The 16,981-nt window shown below is 49.3% G+C and overlaps 1 protein-coding gene across 6 annotated transcripts in view; it reads right to left on the bottom strand.

The window, feature by feature from the left end:
• Positions 1-822: 822 nt before the first annotated feature.
• ELFN1 (extracellular leucine rich repeat and fibronectin type III domain containing 1) overlaps positions 823-16,981 on the bottom strand; it is a 101,436-nt gene continuing 85,277 nt past the window's right edge. For 3 of the 6 annotated variants that reach the window (XM_026859006.1, XM_026859003.1, XM_026859004.1), the window contains one exon: positions 823-4,336. In XM_026859006.1, the coding sequence (XP_026714807.1) occupies positions 1,522-3,909 (2,388 nt within the window). In that variant the 5' untranslated portion in view covers positions 3,910-4,336 and the 3' untranslated portion in view covers positions 823-1,521. The other 3 variants (XM_026859007.1, XM_026859005.1, XR_003399468.1) reach the window with 2 other exon arrangements.

Below are 16,981 nucleotides of genomic sequence, written 5' to 3'. Positions count from 1 at the left end.
CTCATGTGAAATTGAAGTCAAACTGGCCTGCGGGCAGCACTAGGGCTGCAGATAGGAGGTGCTGCACCCCCTGCCTGCGCCAGGGGCTGCATTTGGGGTTATCCATGGGGGAGCTGCCGGACATCCAGTGGTGGGAGTCCCAGGAGTGAGGGGCAGGATTCCTGGGCCAGGGCCTGTGCCTACTGTAACAGCTCTCAATATGGGCAAGCTGTAAATGCTTAGTGTCTTCTCCCTCAGCAAAAATCACCCCTCTCTGATGTCCTTCTCTGGAGAGCAGGAAGAGGCTTTCTTCTCTAACTTATCAACAGCTCCCCATCTTGAAAGGTAAAGGGATAACCCAACCCTCAGTGGCTGGCCCCAAGGGCACCACTCTCCTGATATGTCTCTTCTGGGGGGAGAGACTGATACTTTTTAGTTGGCAGGAGAAATCCCACTGCATGTGGTTGCACCTGCTCAACCAAGAGCCCTTCACTCCTCATCCCTTCCCTCTTCCTGGTGGTGATGGTCTCCCAACTGGAATAAGGTGGGGGATTCTGCTTTTCTGGATACGTGTTTTTTTTCCTCAATATACTTGGAAGTGATGAGAACTTGGTCACAGACAAATGCTGGGAAAAATCAAACCCAAACACTTAAAAACCCAAACACTCCCCCGCTCCAAAAAATATCCCATCAACCAACCAACCAACCAACCACCAACCAATCAACAAAAAAGTCTTTCAAACCAAACACCATCTCTTTCTCTAAAATCCATGATTAAAACCTGGTACAAACAGGTGAATATAGAGATATATATATATATATTTTTAGTAGATGTAGTATTGGTTTTTTTCTCCTCTCTCTTTCTCATTATACAGCAAACATTGCAAATATAGAAATTTTCTCTGTACAATTAACGACTTCAGTTTACAATGCAATGTGTGGTAAAACCTCTCAGTGAGTGAAAATGTGAACGGGCCTTCAACCGGGTAAAAGTCTAAACTGGAAGACTCCGTTTGCAAAAACAGCCCAAGGGATGGATCTCCTTCTGTTCTCTTTTTGGTTTTTGTTGCTGTTTTTGTTGCTGTTGATTTTGGAAGGGAAGGAAGGGAGAACACAAACTGTTCACAAAGAATCCACAAAATCACAGAATAGGGACTCATGCAATGCAATATTGGGAAACGCCAGACCTCAGCTCTCTGCCCACTCTTTCACTTTCTTTTTATATTAAATTTTTTTTCTTTTTTCTTATTAAAAAAAAATCAAAATTAAACAAAACTTTTTTTTCTTTCACTCCACAGTTTGTTCATTTTGTAAAGTTTGTGTTCAAATTTGGTTCGTGTCTCACTAATGTGAGGACATTTTAATATCTCACTTTATATATTATATAGAATATTTATAATTTTTTCATAATGTGTTCTCTCTTTTATTTTTATTGATTTTTTTTTAAATTTTATTTTGTTTCAAAGACAGTCTGAATAAAAATAGCTGCTGCGGATTTCTTTTGGTCCAGTTAGTGTGTTAAGTCACGAGTTGTGTGAGGACTCAGGACTTTTGCTGGGCAGAGACGCCCTTCCAGTAGTCTAAGATGTCGTGAAGATCCTCGTCTTTGGCAAACTGGACCTTTTTGCGTAGGGCGTGGCCGGCTGCCATATACTCCTCCTCGTCTTTGTGCCGCTTGCGGTTAAGTTTGAAGCGCTCCCAGATGCTGTGCGATGGTTTGCAGGTGTACTCTGGGCTGGAGGTGTAGCTCAGGTTGTGATATTGAGGCGAGAGCTGGGAATAGGCCAGGTCTCTGGGGCGAGGACGAGTCAGAGGCTCCAGGATGGAGGGCTTTCGCCCCGCCATGCTGTCGTGCTGCTCCCCTTGGTGCGAGCTGGGGTACGAGTGCCGGTGTTCGCTGTACTGACGGATCTTCTCCGCCTCTGCCCGCAGGATGGCCGCGGCCGGTGTCACAGTGAGGATGGTGTCAGTGGTGGGGGACGTCTTCTCGATGTATTTGGCTTCTGATTTGTGGCCCGATCCCTCAGAGCGGTAGGACCTGGGGCTCCGTATAGAGCCACTGGAAGAGGTGCTGGAGCGTTTGGGGGCTGCCTCCATGCTGTGGTGCCGCTGGAGAGGGTGGTTGTAGCTTTCCTTGTAGACAGGGGAGAGGAATCCATGCTTGCTGGGGATCTGCTCTAAGAGCACCAGCTGAGGCTCCACTGTGGAGACTGCCCCTGATTTCACCCCTTGGAAGGAGGTGGACTCAGATTTCAAGGCATCGATGCAGTTGTTGATGATCTGGTTCACCTTGTCCACCTCCTTGGCAATGGTGGAGATCTCAGCTACAGAGCTCTGGGTGTCCGGCGGCAGGGACAGCTCGCAGTCTCGCCTCTCGGGCTGCTCACCTGTCCTCACCTCCATGTAGTTGCCTTTGGTGGCCTTGGGGGTTTCACTGCTGTCAATCAGCTTGTACTGCTCGACCTCACCAGCAGAAGGCAGGTAGGGGATGCGGGTCACCGTCTCCCCGCCCAGCATCTGTCCCTGGGACAACTGGGTGATGCTGGTGGTCTCCATTTCTGGCCCATATTTCAGCTCAATGATGGTCTTCTTCATGCTGCCGGCAGCCTTTTTGTGCTTCTCTTCCTGCTGGCGCCTCTTCCGGAGACAGTAGTACACAACACCCAGGACAATCACCATGCCAAAGAGACAGCCCAGGATTGTCATGATATAATGAGTGGCAGTGGAAGGGGTGGGCACCGGCTCCTTGCGGTTGGGTCTGGTGGGTGTGATGGTGACACAAGTGTGGTTGTACTTGGAGTATTGGTGGACAGAGACTACACAGTAGGTGTAATCTCTTTGTGCTACTAGGTTGCTCACGGTGATGTTCTCCTCCTTCTTCCTGAGCTTGGTGATCATGGAGGAGAAGCCATTTTCAAACTGGGAGAGGATGTACATCTTGCTGAAGGGGTAAGGGATCTGCACGGTGAGGACGGCTGAGTTGTGGTTGAGGTGCTTCACCTGTATGTTGGGGCGCACCTCTGTTTCACCAATGGGTGTGAAAAGGGAGAACTGTGGGGTCGTGCCGTCACCAGAGGAGCACTCCTCCTCGGAGCAGGGGCTTTCGGAGGGCACCGTGGTCACCTGGTACCTGGGAGGGATAAAACGAGGGATCACAGTGTAGGAGCCACCGGTGCAGAGGGAAGAAAGCATGCTCAGAGCATTGCGGTAGCCAGTTCGGCCTTGGCCTAACAAGTAGTAGCCCGTGTAGTCGGGTGGGGAGTCGCACTGCATCCGGTCATACGTGCGTGTCATGTTGGTGAATGCCTCCAGCCATTGCAGGAAGCCGAGGAGCTCACAGGAGCAGTAGAAGGGGTTACTGTACAGTTCACAGACAGAGAGCTTGTTTAGGCCCCGGAAAGTGTTGCTGTCGAGTCTCTGGATCCTGTTCATGGACAGGTCAATGTTCACTATGTTGGGGCACTCCCAGAAGGCATTGGGGGTGACGGACTCAATGAGGTTGGCCTGGAGATAGAGGTACTCCAGCTTCCCCAGGCCCCGGAGGATGCCTTCGGTGAGGTTCCTCAGTCGGTTGTAACCCAGCTGCAGCACCTGGAGGTTGAACTGTCCTGAAAAGGCACCGTCCTCGATGTAGGAGATCTCGTTCTTTGTCAGATTGAGGTATGTCAGGTTGCCGAAGCGGCTGAGTGAGGCGTACTGCACGCTCTTGATCTTGTTGTCGTTCAGCCGCAAGTCCACGATGGTGCTGTTGATTTGCTGGGGGATGGACTCATAGGGGGGCTGGTTTTGGCTGCAGATGGCCAACCAGACAAAGCCCTTGTCCCCCTCGATGAGCCAGCAGTCTGCCCGCACCCCACCGGTGTGCAGGAGAGAGACGGCTGCCACGCACACGCAGAGGGCTGATGTCGCGGCCCACCGGCGACCTGCCATCTGGAAGGGCGGCACAGAGAAGGGGTTCCTGGTCTGCCGGAAGCGCGACGGGGGCCGGGAAGATGTGGGCTAGTGCTCCTGCGGCAGCTTCGCTTGCCTCTCCCTTCTCCTCATGGCTTGGAGATGGGGGGGAAGCGTCCTTGGGGAAAGCAGACCTTGGTGCCCACAGTACTCGGCAGCCACCGGCCAGGGGCTACTACCAAGGCCTGGGTGGCTAGTCCCACGTCACCAGGTCTCTGACATCTTGGGGAGGGAGTCATGAAGTTAGATGCCTGTGTGGAGGAGTGCCTCTGGCTTAGAGGTAAGCCTTCCTCTCACTTTTTATAGTACATCTCCTCGTTTTCTTTGTGCTGCCCATTGCGACACTCGTCCCCATCTCCATGTGTCTCCAGGGGTCTGGCTGTCCCCGCTTGGTCCCTCGGCTCACCTGCTCAGAACAAAACACAAGCACAAACTAAACACAAAGGAAAAACAGCATTTACAGGTGGTGTAGATGCATCCAATTACCCTCTTAATGTTAGGCAGTTGCCTTCTAACTCTGGCTACCACCTTTCAAGGAGCCTTTGGTTTACTGGGGTGCTGCCACCAGTGGCATTTGGCAGCACGAGGGAAGGTGGTCACTGACCATGGAGGTCGTCCTCTGAGCCTGTTGTCCAGCATCACATTACAGGTAGTTGAGAGACCAGCATGCATCCAGGGCACTGTTCGTGTGACCTATTTAGGTGTCTACCTTATGAGGAGAGGAGTGATGCCCCAGAAGTGTCTGTTCCTCTCTGCTGAGAGCAGATGAAGTCTAGACAACTCGCTCTGATGTAGATTTGATGCTGCAGTGTTTTGCTGAGGGGAATCCTGTCTCGCATGCTGGTGTGTGCAGCAGCAGTGCCCACAGAAAAGGATGCTGGTTGAGGACACTGTGTCTCTCTGACTGCACTGCTGTGTGGCATCTAGGATAAAGCCCAGCATCAAGTGACTGTCCTGTTTCTGGGAACCTGAGCAGTAGTTTCAGGGCACTTTTTGACTGCAAAACACACTAGCATGATTGCCTACCACCTGATGTCCTTGTCTGTGGTTGGGGCTTGCTGCCTGTCTCCAAGACCTCTCTCTCCCTCCTGCGTGAAATGATGCAGAGGCGGGGAAAACCCTCAACCACTCAGTGACATGACAAGAGTATTTGCAGAAGATGGGATAAGACCTTTCCTCCCCAGCCAGAAACAGCTGTTTGAAGACCAGGAAGAGTCTTCACTAGACACAAACATATGGGGCTGCCAGCAGCCTCACCTCTCACAGAAAAACTCTCACTCCTGGCTCACATTTTCCATTACTTTTTCCTGAATTTTTGGAATTTTGGATATTAACATACATATCCATGGACACAACTTCTACTTCCCTTTGTAATTTCTTAGGGAAACAGGAAGGCAAAAGTGGAGAGGAGGGAACTGCACGAGCACCAGCATCTCCTGGGTCATGCTTTTCCACAAGATGTTGAAAATATCATCCATGGACATCTTTGCTGCCTAATATCTCTCTGGGCTGGTAGGACAGATGCAGTGAGGTGGTGTGGCAGAAATGGAGTTGGCCACAATGGAGAGAAAACATCATTGCCTATCTAGAAAAATCCTTCTTGGGACTTTTGTTGGGGATAGGAGCTCTGGTTGTGTCCCTTATCCCAGGACAGACTAGAAAGACACCACCAGCACTCCTTGGAACACAGCTGGTAGGAACTAGAGGTTTCTTGGGCATCCATGAAGGAAACAAGGGCACATCTTACATCTAAATTGTTTTTCATTGCATCTGCAAAATACTATAAATCCAGAAATTTGTTTCCAAACCATTTCCCAGTGCCCAGGCAGTGAAGGGAATGTGCTTGGTGCTGCATGCCTGGAAAATCACATGAGGCTGATTGTCAAGGGGCATTTAGAAGCAGATGCCATACCCTTGCCCTTGTTCTGAAGAAACCAGGTTCTTTTCTACCCATGATACCAGGCAGTGAAGCAGACCATGTTTCACTGCAGACATCCCTGTTAACCATTCACAGTTTATGCCTCAGTAAACAGGCCAGTAATAATATGCAGTAAAACAGTTTATTTGTTCTTTCTGGATTGTGAACAATGAATCTATTCCCTGATGGCACAGTTGGGTTTCCATTACACGAATAACAAGATCTGCTCTCGTGTCAGCGCTCTGCACATGAGACTCTCCGGCCACCTTGTCCTCCAGCAGACGCCCCACCAGCTGCTAGGGGCAGCTGTGGGGGAAAACAACAGCCAGACATTCAGTGCCTCCACGGAGGGCAGGTGTGCAGTACACCCTTCTTGCAGACGGTACGGTCTGCAGTGGATGTGCAGTTGCGTGTGGGTGAGATGTACTGGCCCTAAGATGTTTCTGTGGGGCCCTGCATGGGTACTTGCAGGCCTCTCTTTGCCTTCCCAGACCATGGTTCTGTCCTTTCCCAGATACAATTGGCAGAAAACTCAACAAAGGCAGGTTTTCAAAAGTTTATGAGATGTGGGGCTTGGGTGGAAGGAATGCTGAGGGCAAGGCAGCTGAATCTCAGGTCTCCTCCTTCCTGGGGGTAGAAACCTGGACTTTAGCATTTACACAGCTTTTACATTGCTATTCTAGCTGAAGCCCTTCTATCAGCACAGTGACACTGGTACTGTGGGTAACACCATTTGGGGGAACAGTACCTGCTGCACTGGCAGGAGCACATTTGCAAGATGTGCTGTGTCTGCCCTGGGATGCATTGCCAGGACCTGGCAGCCCATTTTGGCATAGCCAAGCCCTTGGAACCAGTGAAGAAGGGAAGAGAGACTGTGCTCCTTGGGGCACTGCAGGTAAGTGACCCCCCCTTACCACCTCTCCAGCTGACAGGGAGGCACAGGCTGCAGTGCCAGGCTGAAAGACGTCTGCTGCTACATCCCTCCCGGCTCTGGGCAACTCAATTAACCTCTCTGCGCTGCAGTCTCCTCTCCGGTACTGTGAGATAATGATGGCACTTCACGGGGCTGTGGGAGACTGAAGGAAAGTGCCCTGAGCTCCTCTTGTTGGGATGAAAATCCCAGCAGATGTCTTGTGCTTCAAGCGGAGAATTCCTCTCCCTCTAGCTGCAAGCTGAGCTCTAGATGTGCCCACTCTCTTCTGCCACAGGGACCAGCCTGGTCTTCAACTCCTCAGAGTGCCTCCAGTGGGAGTGCACATTGCCCCTAAGGGTGTGAGAGAAGGGTGGTCCTGACCTGCAGAGCCATAAGCAATGGTGTGCCCCAGCTGTCCCTTTGGGATGGCACAGAGGATGCTTTCCTTGCCTGCTGCCCTGAAGTGCTTGCCCTTGGTGCGAGCATCTCCCTGCCCTCCTTCACGGGTTTGTGCACTACGGGCACCTCCCGCAGGCAGGGGAAGCCCTGCCGAGTTGAGACAGCACAGGCAGCAGGGAGTGACGCATCTTGGCATATTCTCTTTAGCAAGCACTTATTCTGTCTCCTCTAACTCCCATTTTGACCCAGCCATCCTTCTGGGCAAGCTTATGTTTGTGATTGCTCTGCAGAGCCAAACCAGCCTTTTTCTTGCAGAGGAAGGTTTCTTGTCACTCCTCCCTGGGAAGGCTGTGGGCTGCAGCCTGTGTCAGAGGGCATCAGCTAGCGGAGCGGGACCATCCTGTGGGCAAGGAGCGGAGACAGACCTTCCATGGACCTTGACAGGTTGATCCCCTATAGCCTTCTCGTCACCCATGTGACTCCCTCATCTAATTGGAGGTGTTGGTGATGAAGAAGAGCAACCGTAAATGACTCAAACACGTTCAATAAGGCTCCTGCTGTGTGTTTTCTCTTCTTTCCTGTACATTGCCTATCAGATGAGTCCTTCCCAACAACAGAAAGGAGAAAAGGCATTTTATCAGCAGCCTGAGTTTAATTTCAGCTCATTAAAGCAAGCAATTTGCTGGTTTATTTGCTTTGCAAAGTGTGAATAAAATGACAGCATTAAGGAGATGTAAGAGAGGAAAGAGGGGCTAATCTCCCTTTTTATTAGATTGCTAGGACATGACTGGGGACTGGAGATGTGGGTCTTGTTGCTTTGCACAGAAGGCATAATTGTTCATCTTGTTGGCTTCTGAAAGCCTCCTTCCCAGCATCATGCCAAGGCGGGTGTGTGTGGGTGTGTGTCTGTGTGCGCGTGCTGCAACATCAGCCATCTCACAAGGCAGGGTGGGCGCAGGGGCACTTGCAGTGGTTCTCAACTCTGTAACAGCAGAGAACAAACATCCAGGAGGTTTTTCCTTCTTCCCTTTTCTACCTTTTACCTTGCCACTAATTTCTCTTTTCTATTCATTTCTGCTTCTGAAATCTCAGGCTTGATTCTTGCAGCCAAGTAGCCTTTGCTGTCCCTGACCTCCTGCAGCTGGGACATGGATCTGGAGAGCAGAGGCGAGACCCCTCCTGCCTCTTCGCCACAGATTGGATAAAAACCAGTAAGAAAAGCTAGTGTTTTAACCCTCCTGCCTGACTGATTTGTCTTTGCCTAGTTGTCCTGGTTTTATTCTCCTGGTAACCCAATTGCACACCACTTTTCCCAGTCCTCTGACCCTCTGCAGAGCTGCTTGGGAGAACCTGGAAACAAACCACTTACAACTCTAATGTGAAAACCTACCAGGAGATCTGGGTTCTCCTTCACTGATTGAGAAAGAAGCAAAATAGAGGAATTAAGACAGTGTGGAATAACAATAGCAATGATTTGAAATGATTAATTTCATCTCAATTCAGAGCTAACTTGAATTGTGGCACCGTGCTGACAAGGACAACAGGGCGTGTCCATGGGGACACCATGGTACCCACCCAGCACCCTGAAGGAAATATCATTCCTGCACAGAGTTACCTGTGCACCACAGACACTGCTGTATTTCCCTTTCCTTCTGCTTTCATAAGGCAGTATGGTTTGACCAACTGAGAAGATGTTGGGCTCATGTGGCTTACAGAGGCCAGCAAAGGGACAATGACAACTCCCTCACTCCTTGCTGCTCTTACGCATCGCCTCTGATCTCCAGCATCCCTGCTGGAGTCCGGATCCGTGTTTCACCCTGCTAATCTTTTGCTTTGACCTTCGATATCCTCCCCTCATACCTGTCCCTGCTTCCCCAGCCCTGGTCCCCATCAACAACCAGCAGCAAAGGAGGACTACTGTGATTTTGTGATGTGCACGAGGCTGCAGCCTGCACTGGATGAGCAGCAGCAACCTTGTCCTGGCTGAAAACCCACAGAAAGGGAGATGGAAAGGAAAAGGCAAAGCTGAGGCTCCAAAAACCAGTGCAGGCTGGCTGGTAAGTTCTTGCTTCCATCTCCTAACTAATGGCATCTCAGTAAATTAAACCAGAGCAGCAGCTGCAAGGAAGCAAACAAAGCAGCTGTGGGGGCTGGGTAGGTAGAGGGAGAGTGAGCTGGGCAGCACATATAAAATATGCTGTCCTGGCACTCAGTTCCTAATTTTGTTATTCTACTGAATGAGTTATTTCAAACTGTGGATTAGATTTACTGAGTGAGGGCAAGGAGCCAGATTAACATGCACGCGCGTGTGCGTGCATCTACACACAACAGCGCTCCTCTCTTTGGCATTTCTGCATCTCTGATCTTCATTCTCCCTAGCTGCTCCATCTCCAGCTGGCTGTGTTTCAGCTTCTCTTAGACCCTTTCACAGCTGCTTGGGCCATTTTATCAATAAATGAAGGAGCCCCACTACAAAGAGAGCCAGAGCAAAATGGGAGCAATACATTACAAACGCTAAATATTTAGTCACCCAGAGATGGAGAGGGAAAATTTGGCTAACAAGCACCAAACCTTAAAATTAACTTTGGGTCTTCATTATGCATAAAATAATCTCTGCAAGATGGCAGAGAAAACATTTATCAGTGATGAAGTCTCCCCTAAACGGCTTGACGTCCATCATGTGTATGTCAGGTGGGGAAAGGATGCTTCCAGGCAGGTTTTTCTGCTCATTCGTATTCCTGGTGTTTGCTACATGCCTCCTGACGGGTGATGTTGGTCAGAATCACAACCACACTGAATAATAAAGATGCCCAGGACTGTAAAATTCAGGTTCATTTTATATCTAGAGGTCCTGGGACTAATATTGCCTCCACAGACAGGGTTTAGGCAGCATTTTGTGCATCACAACCTTATTCCCAAATGCCTCACAATGTTAGATAATAGAGTCCTCCAGTCAATTCTACTCTCTCTCCTGCTATTATTTGTTATTTAAGAAAAATAGGCAAGGGAGAAGAGATATGTTTTCCACTGAGATTTGAAGAGAGATGAAGAAGAAATGAAGCAGAGAGGTAAAAGGGGGCTGAGAGAGAAGTGCCCAGCATCGCATACAGGATGGCTTTTCCTGAAACCTCAGGAGGTCACAAACTAGATGACAAGTAGCCAGGTGGGAGGGATAGGGAAGAGATCGCTTTTCTGGGGTAGGCTAGAAGAAGCGAACAGAGATTACACGCTTGGTCTCTATACACTGTTACCACTGTATCAACCCTCATGGGCCCCACATGGTGCCAGGGCCAACGTTTCTCTCTTTGTATTCAAGGGGGATACAAGTCATTAGAAATCAAGACAGTGATGGCTCCTTGGTGTCCACAGAGTCTCTGGCTGCTGGATCATTTTACAGTCTCTTTACAGGAGGCATGGGACACTTTCTGTCTGAGGAGCCTGAAATGCATCTGGTTGTCAAGGCCCTGAGACACTAATGACCCTGATCAGCCTCAGCTGGGACCTCCACCCACACCCCCTGCCCATGGGCTCAAAAGCTTCATATAAGCTCAGCTCTGGGCATCTAGTCTTCTCCTGAGCTCTGCTGACGGTGTGACTCTCTCCAGCCCTGCCTCCAGGACAGACCTCAGGCCTGTGTGGTGGCAGGTGGCCAATCTCCTCGATGGACCCCTCAGACATGCGCTGCAGCTTGTGTCCAGTGCTGCCCCGGGCCCCATCTCCTTTTGCTCCTGACTTGACTCCTTGATGGACCCTGGATATGGGTAATGGGACTTGCCTGGGACCACAGGCCCTGTTACCAGCACCTTGCCTGCTGTGTTCATGAGCTGGGAGACACCACCCTGGGTGGGGAGAGAACCCCCTGCGCTGGGGTCGCCCCTGACTCCTGCCTTTGAACAGCCAGCCCTTGCTGCTGCCTGACATAGATTTCCATAGGAGACAGCTTCCTCAGCAGCTGGTTCTATGAGAGGAATTCTCCAGGGAAATAATTTTCTGGTGTATAAAGTATTTTCTGCAAAATTAAACCTCTGGCTGAAAATCTGTGATCTTGGAAGTTGAGATTTAGGCCAATTTAGCTGTAACTGGTCAAGGCCATTGTGCCTCCACCAGCCAGGCTGAGGCCAGCACTGCAGTCTGGGAATGGCCAAAAGAAACTTGTTTGTGCAAACACTTTAAAGAACCTTTTAGTTCTATGGCAAAATAAATTCTGGGTTAAAATGACAATGTTTTCAAGACAGGTTAGCTCTTAGGATTTCAGGAAATACAGATATTCTGCCTTTCACTCAGCTGCGGTCTGAAGTCATTTGCATCCATCTCATGCTGCATAGCTTCCAGGGTCTATCGAGATGACAACCCTATTGCACACTGCTGTGGGCCACTGAGCAAAATTCTCTGCTGAGTTTAAGTAAATGCATAAATGATCTTCCCTGGTGAACATCCTCTTAAGCCCAGCTGGGCTACCTGTGCATTAAACCAGCCTTCTGAAATACCAGCATGGGCAGATATGAAATGTCACCTCCAGCCTGTGACAGTTGAGCCCTCAAAGAGCCAAGGAGTGCAATTAGAGGGGCAGAGTTAGAGGAAGGTGAAGAGGAAAAAGATTTTAGGGGATGTAGAGTACTAAAAGCTCTGATCGGGTACAACAGTAGTAATAAGAAAATTGTGTTTCCATGGGAGAAAGCCTCTCAGCATTTACTTGATGGAGTTCTTCCTTAGAAATAATCAGCCTGAATCACAGCTCCATTATAGGATGGTTATGCTGATATTAGGCTGGAGAAAAGCAGAGGTCTGGGGTGGAAGCAGGACTCCTGTTTCCCCTCTGTAAATAGTGCTGAAGATCAAAGCATGTTTTTCCAGCACCGATACAATGGAGGGAGCCAGCCCCGTGCAGGGAAGCGAAGCTGCTGGTGTTCCTCAGCACTGACAATCTGAACTGTGCCTTGTCTCTGCTTCATTGTCATCCTTGCTCAGATCTTTGCTGCTATTTGGAAGAGGATTTTACTGCTTTCATTCATTAATTTATTTTTGCAGGAGGCCCAGGTAACCCTTTGCATCCCAGATAAGAAAAACCCACTTTTATACAGAATGAAATCTGGTGGTGGATCCATGAAATGGTGAGCTTTGTTACAAATTACTTTCAGAGGCACAAGTGTTTTGCTTTTTTTTATGGTCATATTTTCAAAAGCACTCTTCTCTCTCTGTCCCACTCATCCCCTGTGAAGGGGGGTCACGAGCCAGAAAATGTGGGTCTCTGACCAGTGCCTACCTCAGCTGGAGTTCCTAGGTGGACTGTACTGCTGACTGTTGGCAGATGGACAAGAAAAATATACAGCACATGTAGGACTTCATGGCAATGGTCTGCTGTGATCTCAGGTGGGCAAAAAGGAATTCAGCAAGTGTCCTGCACACAGGAGTCACCATGGCTGAGGTGGAGGCAAACACCTTTGCTAACCTCTTACTGACTTGTTCAACCTTGGTCCTGCTTCTCTGGTTGGAGAAGACTTCCAGACATCTCTCCCAACCTGAATTATTTTGTGATTTTAATGATTTAGTTCTTATCCTCTGGAGCTGAGGAGCCAAGCTTAAGGTTGAACCCTCTGGTTGTCTGCTTTTTTGAAGGGGATTTCTGCCTAGATATAGCAGTATCTGGCAAGCCCCAGTGCCCTACAGGCCTAATTTTAGCTCAGTGTTGCAGGCTGGTTTCCTGTCATGGGCCAGAAGAAGGTTAATGATCATCTGGGCAGCTCTCCAAAACCAATCTAATGTTTATTCAGGATAACAGCATTGCAGAGGAAACCAAGCATGACCACCTTCCATGCACAGCTTACCCAGCCTGTACATGGCTCTACTGGAGGAGCTCAGGTTTGTTGGCTTTTAGAGGAGGGACCCTCTTCTCCTTCCCTAGGTCAAGACAGGTCCTCTGCAACATTTTCAACCCTGTCTATGTCCTGAGCTCTTAACCCAAACAGATGCTGTGTTTCTACAGAAAAACACTTTAACAGGCTGTGGGTCTCTTGTTTCAGCAGTGAAAATATGCACTCATCCTTCCAGATAAAATTTTATATGCCGCTCCTCCTGGGTCAAACACCCATGCTACAAACAAGTATCCATGCCCCAAGCACCTTAGTTTGTTGGTCCCCATGAAGGGATGGTGTTCAGGCCCACTGCACCCTCCAGGTCCCTGCAGTGCTAGGAGGAGCCAAGGGATGTGGGACAGTGATTCCAGCCTGGGTGGCTTGGATGTTTCAGGTCTTTCCTCCAGCCGGGTTTAGGATGGGGGTAGGAGCACGAAGGGCTGGTGCAGATTAGCACATGAGGTTGTGGAGGGATGTGAGATAGCAGGGACTGTACCTTCCGACAGAGGGCAGAGCCCACAAGATGCTTGTGGGTGTTTATTCATCTCAGCTGCTGTTAATTTCAGCCTTGAACTTACAGACTTTTTCTCCCAGCAGTGCAACCCCCTCAGTTGTTCTGCTGTGACTTTGACACAACACGAATGGACATGCAACGGACTCATCCCAAGGATACCCCACACCGGTAGGGAAGTGCACACGCTGCTTACTTGGGGCTTCCCTTGGGTCCCTCAGAGCTCCACGAAGGGTTTGGTTATGAGCCATAAAGTCTGAAGGCTGGAGACATGCTATGCTGAGAGAATGACTCTCCTCCAGCAACAAGTACTTGTAGACATACATGGTCAGCAGCAGAGCTCTTGCTGCTTCCCTCAGGGGGCAGAAAAAATTGTACTGATGGCAAAAAGTGTTTTCTGAGAGAGCCCTCAGATGCCAGTACTGGCTTCACCATCAACAGTCCCAAAATAGCTGATTCTTGATGGCTTCCCAGGCATGCTCTGAGGGGCACTGTGAGAACATCTATTTAGTAGGGTCTCTGGAGAGTGCTGGGCATGTGCTTCCTCCTACCTGAAATGGTCAGGGGGATGGCCAGGCAGCCAGATGGCCATATTTGTGTGGAGCTGATACGAATGTCTCCTAATTGTGTTTACAGTTAATGTGGCTCCTAGATACCTGAGCAAGTATCTTTATTATGTTAAACCTGAACAGAACAAAGATATGGCTGTACTACAGGCTTGGGTGGCAGTCAGTGTTTCTGTCAAGGCTAGCTGAGTTCTCACTGAAGTATGCCCATGCACATGTGGGAATAAGCAATGCCCATCTTTGCCCATAGAGGATGCTCAGACACAGGTATGAGGGACCATTGTGTCTCTGTGGTGCCAGCAAGTCTAAAACCCAACCAAATGGCCTTCTACCCAAAAATGTTTGGGTAGAGGCAGAGAAGCTTGACGAAATGGGTCAGGTACATGCCAGGCTTCATCCAAGAGAAATTGGTTTTATCTTGACACATGGTTAATGCCAAACTGCTGGTGGAAAAGCAGCAGTAACAGCTGTTGGTGTGTTAGTGTGCACTTGCAGCACACGAAAGCCCTTCCTCATCATATCTGCTGCTCAGCATGTCTGTGGCCACTCTCTGGGCTGCTGTATTTCCCTGCTTGTCCAGAGACCTGCAAAAGATACGGAGAGTGGAAAGAAAAACTTTGGAGTCCAAGACAATAGAAGCAGGGAACTACACCAGGATTTGGATTTGCCCGTCCTTTTCATAAACATTTCCTGTGGAGGTTACCCAGCTTGAAAAAGCAAGTGAACCCAGAACACCCACCCTCTCTGGAGGAATGGAGTTTATCGTTAATAATCTACTGCTAAAAGGGTAACATCTGTTTTGGACAAACTGTAATGAGATTTAAACCCCAGGTGGAGGGAGGACTTCACAGTAATAAATGACTTTCTGTATGTCTAAATAGTTTTAATTTTTTTTCTGGCAGAAATAGCTGCTTTTCACCTCAGGCTTCTTTTTGCCAGCTCTTTTTGTTTAATGATTGCTATTAATTTCCAGGGTGGCAGATGGATTCTAGCTTGGTGTAGTCTGAAATGAGGAAAAACAGACCATGAAGGTGCGAGCTTGCCATGAACGTGTGCACAGGTCACACATGCACTGGTGGGATGCCATGTGTGAGTGTTTGTTTTCCAGGGGAACTAGAGCTTCTCAGTAGCTGCTCCCTGCCCCTGGGATATTTCAGCATCTCTCCCTAAGGAAGCAGAAATAACTTTCCTGGTCACTGCTAGTAGTTCCGCCTGTTTAGACCTTGATTCAACAAAGCTGCTAATTTCAGCAAGGCTTTGGGAAGAATTCAAACCACCACTTAAGTGTGCTAAATCCAAGCTGAAGTGAACTGGAGAGCAACATGTGGTCTCCGGAACATGGGAAGGAACTCCCTGCCCTGTCTGGGTGCTGCCAAGCAATAGGGATTCCTCCTTGGGCATGAAACACAGACATTTTTCAGTGCTTTTCCATGGTATTGTGATTCTATGTTATATATGTAGTGTGGGATTCTCCAAACAGGCAATTCTTCTCCATCCTCTGACTGTGGAGACAAGAAGCTGCTCTTGAACCCAGCACACCCTGCTACAAGCACCTGGTGCCCAGAGGAGGACTTCGTCCTCAATGCCACCACCTCCTTCTCAAGAAGCCCACTGAACAGCTAATCCAAATTAGTGCTACAGCATGCCAGGGTGCCCTCCTTTCTCTTTCCCCTGCTGTGGAGCATCTCTGGACATGGCTCAGGACGCAGGTGTGCAGGATACATGGGTGGCCAGGTGAGAAGCTGGGTCCAGGAAATGAGTCTGCTGATGGACCACCACATGGCAGTGCCCTGCAGCCAGGTAGCTGCCCCAAGACAAGAGTGTGGTGGAGAATGGGGGAAGGAGGGAGGGGTTTTGTTGTCTGGGACTGGGTGAGCCCTGGGGATGGAGGGAAGGGGGTAGAGATAGAAAGTGCAGCATCTCAGGTGATGCAGATAATCTCCTTTAATCTCCTGCTCAAAATAACCCAAAGTCAAGTAAAGGAGGGATTATATGTCCTAAGCCACTGTTATCGCCAGGGTGTGACAGACTTAGGTTGCATCTGAAGGGTTGCTGAGGAGGAAGAGGAGCTGCAGAAAATACTGACCTGTGTAAATGCCTCCCCAGCAAAGGTGTCAGGGTGGGCTGGGGATCCTCCTGGGGTAGCCCAAGGAGAGTGGGGGTTGCAGAGTGGGCAGTTACCAGCAGATTTGAGAGCCTGCGCAGGGACTGTCCTGGGGAGAGACTGTCTTAGATACCACTTGTCACCTTGATGTTTCTGATGGGTTTATTCTTAGTGCTGGGTCCAAAGCACTTTATAGCCGTTAATTATTCTAATGGGGAAGCAGTGACCATCAAACCCATTTTACAGACAAGAAATAGAGACTGTGAGGAGGTGAATGATACATCAGGTGCTGGGGCAGGTGGTCAATCCCTGCCCTCCCAGCTCCCTCCAATTTTAATGGCCCTTTTCTTACATCCTCTCAGATTACAGCCTCTCACATGCATGTTCATGATAGCTGTGAGGCACTGGTAGGCTGAAGGCATCTTGTACCCTTTGCCAAAAAGCCACACCAAGGCTCAACTGCTGTGCTACTGCCAGAGAAAACTGAATTGCAGAGCCCTATTCATCAGCTCCTGGCGATGCCTACAAGATAGTGGCAGCACAGAGACACTGTGAAGTGGGATTGCAACGGGGAGGGAGCAGAGCATGTTCATTTTAATGAGCTTGTCCCTGCCTAAAGGAGAGAGAAAGCGAGAGGCCAACCTGGTTTAATAAACTCTAGCATGTGGATTTAATCAGATGGATCATTGTTCCCCTGCACAGGGATGAATATATTAAAAAAATGATTCAAACTTTTCCCCTTTGTTTTTCATTTGTATTATGTGCTGTGGTGTGATAAAACATCCTGG

The sequence above is a fragment of the Athene cunicularia genome (assembly GCF_003259725.1).
Source record: "Athene cunicularia isolate RWA chromosome 14 unlocalized genomic scaffold, athCun1 chr14_part1, whole genome shotgun sequence".
NCBI lineage: Eukaryota > Metazoa > Chordata > Aves > Strigiformes > Strigidae > Athene > Athene cunicularia.
Note: the sequence above shows the minus strand (reverse complement) of the source record. Positions and strands in the feature narration are given on the sequence as shown.